This window comes from Carassius carassius, chromosome 8, assembly GCF_963082965.1.
Source record: "Carassius carassius chromosome 8, fCarCar2.1, whole genome shotgun sequence".
Taxonomy (NCBI): Eukaryota; Metazoa; Chordata; class Actinopteri; order Cypriniformes; family Cyprinidae; genus Carassius; species Carassius carassius.
The window spans coordinates 12,756,990-12,764,008 of NC_081762.1; the positions used below are offsets into that span (position 1 = coordinate 12,756,990).

The window sequence follows — 7,019 nt, forward strand, 5'->3', positions numbered from 1 at the left end:
TATAGCATGGTGTTAAAAAAGTGTTATTTGCTTTGTCTGTAAACTACCTAAGATATTTAATTTAACAGCATTAACATCAACTAAATTAATAAATTTTGTCAAGTCAAAATTTAGGTTGGCTTGGCTTGAGAAAGCATGGCCTGAAAGTTTGAAGTTTTTGTCAATTTGAAAATTTTACAGTTGAGGGCTATACAGTCTGTCAGAGAAAGAAAAACAGATAATTACAGTACTCTAGCCACATGAAGTGAGTCTCTTCTCTGAATTTCTTCTCACTGACAATGTCCTCAAAAAGTCATATTAAGATATATGAAGGTCAATTTAAGAGGTAACACTTTACAATAAGGTGTCATTGGTAAACACTGTTAATGTATTAATTAACATGAACTAACAATGAACAATACACAGTATCTATTAATCTTTGATAATGTTAATGAAAAAGATTACAAATATGATTTTTTTTTTGCAATGCATGCAACCATCAATGGCATTACTTACATTAATAAAGTATTTCTGCTCTATTTTAATACATCTTTAATGGTTCATCTTAGGCGAAATAAGACTTTGAAAGACCAGCATTCGAATACTATATCATAAAACATGTCATAAGTGTTTGAAATCGCACGCATTTGCAATGGCACTCTCTATGATTATGACCAAAGCATTATTACAATTAAAAGCATTTTTAAACGCAAACTTTTAATAAAACAAAAGTAATATCTCATATCCACCATACCTTGCGAACATCGGGAAGTGAATGAACCTGGATATGCGCATTAATGACAGTCAGTACGGCGCACAATCGTATTTACGGTAAAATACATATACGTTACTGCGCATGCGCTGTAAACACACGTCACGTACATATGTGACGTACTTACGTGACGTCGCCACGCTACAGTCTACAGCGAGGAGTACTTGCAAATCTTAGCGATGACCACACAGACAGCAGTTTAGGGCATGCTGTTTTAAACTGCAATCATGTATTTATAAAATAGATATGATGGTATATGAGATTAATTGGTGGGATATATAGTTTTACGGGGAATACAGAGGGGATCAGGAACTAATTTATTACAGTCAGAGACTGATGAAGACACCAGCACAGCTTAATGCAAAAAAATAAGCAGAATAAATATTATCTACAGTGATAATGATAAAAGTTTTTAGAAATAAACGTCAGCAGTAATGGCTGTTTCTGTTTCTACTGTATTTTTGATTAAATTAATCAAGTATTGGTATTCATTAGAGACACTATAGAGGCTTTTTTTTTTTTTTGCTTTGTTTAAATTGTTTATTGTCTATTCTTATGTAGTGTTTAAAATGTACACACTGGTCACTGTGGTTTAAAACTGATCATTCATCTAGTGCCAAAACCTCTTTAAAACTAACCAAAACCAGTCTAACTGGAACATCAACCATGTAACATAATAAAAATAATAATTAAGTAAATATATAAATAAATAAAGTTCAGTTCCTTTAAAAAAGTTACAAATTTGTATAACTTTCGTTGTTGTTATTAATATTATTATTTTAAATTTAAAGCAGGGTGAAATTTTTAACAGGCCTGTTAGATTATTTGTTTAAATGTTTAATTTCTGTCCAGTCTGGCCTGTACCCTTCTAAATTATAATTGCTTTTAAAAAGTGATCAGTTTTTTTTAATTATTATTATTATCTTTTAATTTTCAGGGACAGGAGAAGAGTTTGGGAAACTTGTTAGGAAACAGTCAGTATTTAATATGGAGCCACTAGTGTTGATGTATTTACTGCTTCTCTCCTGAGCTGCTCATTTAGTTCAGAATTCTCAGGGTTCAGCTCACTGTTGTGACATCATAATGGAGATTCCGTTCTGGCAGCTCTAAACTGCTGTTCTGACTAACTGTCTTCTGTTGGTGTGTTAGGAGAGAATAGATCGAGAGCTACTTTCGTGACTTTCTGCAGATATTGACGACAAATACTGAATTCACTTGCAGCATCTAGTGTCCACAATGGCACTGTTCAGCAGTGTATTTAGACCACTTTTTGAGTGTTTTGCTCACTTCTTTCGTAAAAGGGAGACACCTTTGAGGGCACAACAGTGTGCAGCACAAAAACGGGCGGCACTAGAGAAACTCCCAGAAGCATCAATGATGAAGGCAGATGAGAGTGAGGCCTTCGACTTCACTGCCAAAAACAAGAAGTGCAAAAAGAGACGCCGCCAGGTAACTTAACTGAGAAGTACAAGCTTGCACCGAAAATGGTTTAGAATCACTTTTCACTCAGTAATTGCTAGTAGATTTCACAATTAATTACAAAGAAACATCAACACATTCAATTAAATGTGACATTTTGGAAATAGAAAGACTGAAATAGTATTTTCTTCTATCATTTACTACTATAATCTTTACTAACTAAAATTTACGATTTTACAGTATGGAGAGAAAGAGAAGAAAAGACAGGTGAAGAGAAAGGTGAAGAAAGAGAGAGAGATGAATGAGGGAGGAAGTCATAAAGACAAGGCTGAAAAAGAAAGAGGACATGTGCCACAGAAAAAAAGAGAGTCTGCCCAATTCAGAAAGATGCAGAGTCTACAAAATGTGATGGAGGGAGGAAGTAAGCATAGAGAGGCTGGAGAAAAGAAAAAAAAGAGGAGAAACCAGAAGGAAAGAAGGACCACTGAGCCTACTCCACTTCTTGTGGAGGTCAAACCTCAGCGAACTCTAGTCAGTCCTCCAGTGAGATCTTCCTTCTTGAAGCCAATAGAAGGAGAATTTCCAGTGCTTCCAAGTGTCTCTGAAGACCTTCCTTTACCAGCTGCTCGCTTCAAGCCCCTGCCGCCAGTGACCAGACCGCCCATGCATCCTCAGAAGCCAGATACTGCACCAGAGGAAGTGTCCTTGCAATGTTCTCCTCTTCAAGTGGATCCTCCCAAACCGTTGGCAGCACCAGAGGAAGTGTCCTTGCCATGTTCTCCTCTTCAGGTGGATCCTCCCAAACCGTTGGCAGTTCCTCCACGTCCCACTCCAGCACCTGACGAACTGTTTTGCCTCCGACGCATCCAAGTCAGTCCTCCCAAACAACTGGTGGTTTCTCCGAGCTCCTCTCCTGTATCTGATGAAGTTGTTGATCTGCAGCGTTCTTCAAATCAAGTGTGTCCTCCCAGCCTGATGAAGGCTCAGCCGTCCACTTCTTCCCTGTTTGAGCCGCCTCCACAACTCATGCTCATCGACATAGAGGATGAGGAGACCGAGTATGTGGAGTACACAGGGAAGACCATTCGGGTCTGTGACTTACCCAAGTCTGAACTCCCCCGACCTCTGGAGGCTGAAATGAAACCAAGACGGATGGTTGCTTGGTTGGAGAGTGACTGCGATATGCTGGAGGAAGTGTGGGCAAGTGAAGGGGTGGAGGTCCATGGATTTGAAGATATGAAAGATAACACTGATGAAATGGGAGACTCCAATGCCATAGAAGGGACTTTGGATGACTCCTCTCAGAAAAAGGAGGAGTTGGATAAACACATGATGAAGCTGTTTGGTGTAGCCTCTCCTGAAGGTCCCAAGAATGAGACCCAGCACAATGTGAATGTCCAGCAAGAGCCAAAGAGCAAAAGAAAATTGCCACTTTTCTCTTCAACTGGGCAGAAGAGAAGGCCAAGAAAAAGGAGAAGAAAATACAGAAGGAGAAGGAGCGAAGAGAAAAGGAGTTGCTGCTTGAACGCTACAGGAACGATCCAAAACTGAAGCACTTGTTGATCAACAAGCACAACTGCAACTACTGCTCCTCTGAGTGAAGATCATTGTCCCTTCCCAAAACATCCTCTTCACCTTAACCTACAGCACAATTCTGTGTACAAATAAAAAAAACTTTGCAAACTAAAAGTTGAAAGTAGTTTTGGTAGTAAGGACTGTTAAAATTGAAAAATCTCTGTTTTTTAAATAATAATAAATATGATGAGAACAACAATTGTAATGTTACTCTTTTTTCATGACACCTTATTTCTTATCTTATTACGTTAGGTCATGATTGAACAACAAATACTAATAAATCACAAATATTAGCTTTACATATTTTTCCATACACAACACTCCTCTAATACACAACCTCTTCAAAAAGTACACATTTGTACCTAAAGACTCCCTACATATATTAGTATCCAAAAGGTTTTGTGTGAACTTTTTTTTTTTTGGAGATTGAATAATGGAATGAAACAAGCAGCTGTCTTTGAGTGATTTACTCTAATGATCAAGATATTGATTCGTTTAAAATTGGTCTCATAACCATTTTCAACAATTCACATCATGATGCCTTTCATGTATGATTTGCAATCTACTCCAGTCACTAAAAGTACAACAAATGACCATTTCAAACGGTGTTTTCCTCTAATTTTATTTTTGTAATGAAAAGCAAACAGGCTGCAGAGGAACTTCAGTTTAATGCAAATGTACAGTGCTAAGAGATCTACCAAGCCCAAACACACTCTACACACCTCAATCCACTAGAGCGTTACTAATACAGAAAGAAGTTAGTAATAAAGACAAACATTTGATCAAAATAAACAAAAGAAGGTTTATGCCACCCAAGTCATTATTTTCTTAACCCATGACTTTCACAGCCAGTTCAGTGTTCAATAGCTCCACATGCAAGGTATGAGATTTCAGCTGGGTACATGACATTTCAATGAATGTTACAAGTTAACCATTTAGCTGTGAAACCGTTGTACATTCAGCATAATGCACTAGGCCTAGCAGCACCGCTGATGTTTAATTCACAAATCATCAGCAAATACTACATGAAGTTCACTGGGTTTGTATCCTGCTTTACTGCAATGGTTACACTATTCTGTTTAAAAGTTTGCATATATATTCTGTTCTTTGGAGCTTTCTCTCGATAATAGAATCCTGAAATAAATATATTTATGTATGAAAAGCACCACAGCTGTTTTTAAGATTGATTACAATAAGAAATCACCAAATCAGCATATTAGAATGTTTTCTAAAGGATCACGTGGCACTGAAAACTGCAGTAATAGCTGCTGAATTCAGCTTTGCCATCACAGCAATAAATAACATTTTAAAAAGAAAAAGCTTATTTTAAATTACAACCCGAATTCCGGAAAAGTTGGGACGTTTTTTAAATTTTAATAAAATGAAAACTAAAGGAATTTCAAATCACATGAGCCAATATTTTATTCACAATAGAACATAGATAGCGTAGCAAATGTTTAAACTGAGAAATTTTACACTTTTATCCACTTAATTAGCTCATTTAAAATTTAATGCCTGCTACAGGTCTCAAAAAAGTTGGCACGGGGGCAACAAATGGCTAAAAAAGCAAGCAGTTTTGAAAAGATTCAGCTGGGAGAACATCTACTGATTAATTAAGTTAATTGATATCAGGTCTGTAACATGATTAGCTATAAAAGCTTTGTCTTAGAGAAGCAGAGTCTCTCAGAAGTAAAGATGGGCAGAGGCTCTCCAATCTGTGAAAAACTTTAATAACAATGTTCCTCAGCGTCAAATTGCAAAGGCTTTGCAAATCTCATCATCTACAGTGCATAACATCATCAAAAGATTCAGAGAAACTGGAGAAATCTCTGTGCGTAAGGGACAAGGCCGGAGACCTTTATTGGATGCCCGTGGTCTTCGGGCTCTCAGACGACACTGCATCACTCATCGGCATGATTGTGTCAATGACATTACTAAATGGGCCCAGGAATACTTTCAGAAACCACTGTCGGTAAACACAATCCGCCGTGCCATCAGCAGATGCCAACTAAAGCTCTATCATGCAAAAAGGAAGCCATATGTGAACATGGTCCAGAAGCGCCGTCGTGTCCTGTGGGCCAAGGCTCATTTAAAATGGACTATTTCAAAGTGGAATAGTGTTTTATGGTCAGACGAGTCCAAATTTGACATTCTTGTTGGAAATCACGGACGCCGTGTCCTCCGGGCTAAAGAGGAGGGAGACCTTCCAGCATGTTATCAGCGTTCAGTTCAAAAGCCAGCATCTCTGATGGTATGGGGGTGCATAAGTGCATACGGTATGGGCAGCTTGCATGTTTTGGAAGGCTCACATGTGAATGCTGAAAGGTATATAAAGGTTTTAGAGCAACATATGCTTCCCTCCAAACAACGTCTATTTCAGGGAAGGCCTTGTTTATTTCAGCAGGACAATGCAAAACCACATACTGCAGCTATAACAACAGCATGGCTTCGTCGTAGAAGAGTCCGGGTGCTAACCTGGCCTGCCTGCAGTCCAGATCTTTCACCTATAGAGAACATTTGGCGCATCATTAAACGAAAAATACGTCAAAGACGACCACGAACTCTTCAGCAGCTGGAAATCTATATAAGGCAAGAATGGGACCAAATTCCAACAGCAAAACTCCAGCAACTCATAGCCTCAATGCCCAGACGTCTTCAAACTGTTTTGAAAAGAAAAGGAGATGCTACACCATGGTAAACATGCCCCGTCCCAACTATTTTGAGACCTGTAGCAGAAATCAAAATTGAAATGAGCTAATTTTGTGCATAAAATTGTAAACTTTCTCAGTTTAAACATTTGCTATGTTATCTATGTTCTATTGTGAATAAAATATTGGCTCATGTGATTTGAAAGTCTTTTAGTTTTCATTTTATTCAAATTTAAAAAACGTCCCAACTTTTCCGGAATTCGGGTTGTACAATATTTCACAATATTACTGTCCTCACTGTATTTTTAATAAAATAAATGCAGTCTTGGTGAGCAGAAGAGATTTCTTTCAAGAACATAAAAAATTAATTCCAACCTAAATCTTGAATGCTACTGGTCCTGAATTTCAGTTACAAATGCTTAATTTCACTGCTCCAAAAGACATGTGATTTATACAGCCAGTCAGACTGGAAAATTGTGATTTCGAAAGGGCCCACATGTAAAATAGATCATAACATATCTAACATATATATGATATTGAACATTTCTTCTGGGTTTCACCAAAATCGTATATGCTGTAGTGAAACTTTAAGTTGAGTTGACTAAACACACGTTGCTGTGTGTCTC

General features: G+C 37.7%; 1 protein-coding gene across 1 annotated transcript; it reads left to right on the forward strand.

Moving 5' to 3' along the window:
* Positions 1 to 1,780: 1,780 nt before the first annotated feature.
* On the forward strand, positions 1,781 to 3,771 carry LOC132144868 (uncharacterized). Its single transcript, XM_059555424.1, has 3 exons — positions 1,781 to 2,200; positions 2,411 to 3,533; positions 3,623 to 3,771. The coding sequence occupies exons 1-3, from the start codon at positions 1,988 to 1,990 to the stop codon at positions 3,769 to 3,771; spliced, it is 1,485 nt and encodes a 494-aa protein (XP_059411407.1). The 5' UTR covers positions 1,781 to 1,987.
* Positions 3,772 to 7,019: the final 3,248 nt, after the last annotated feature.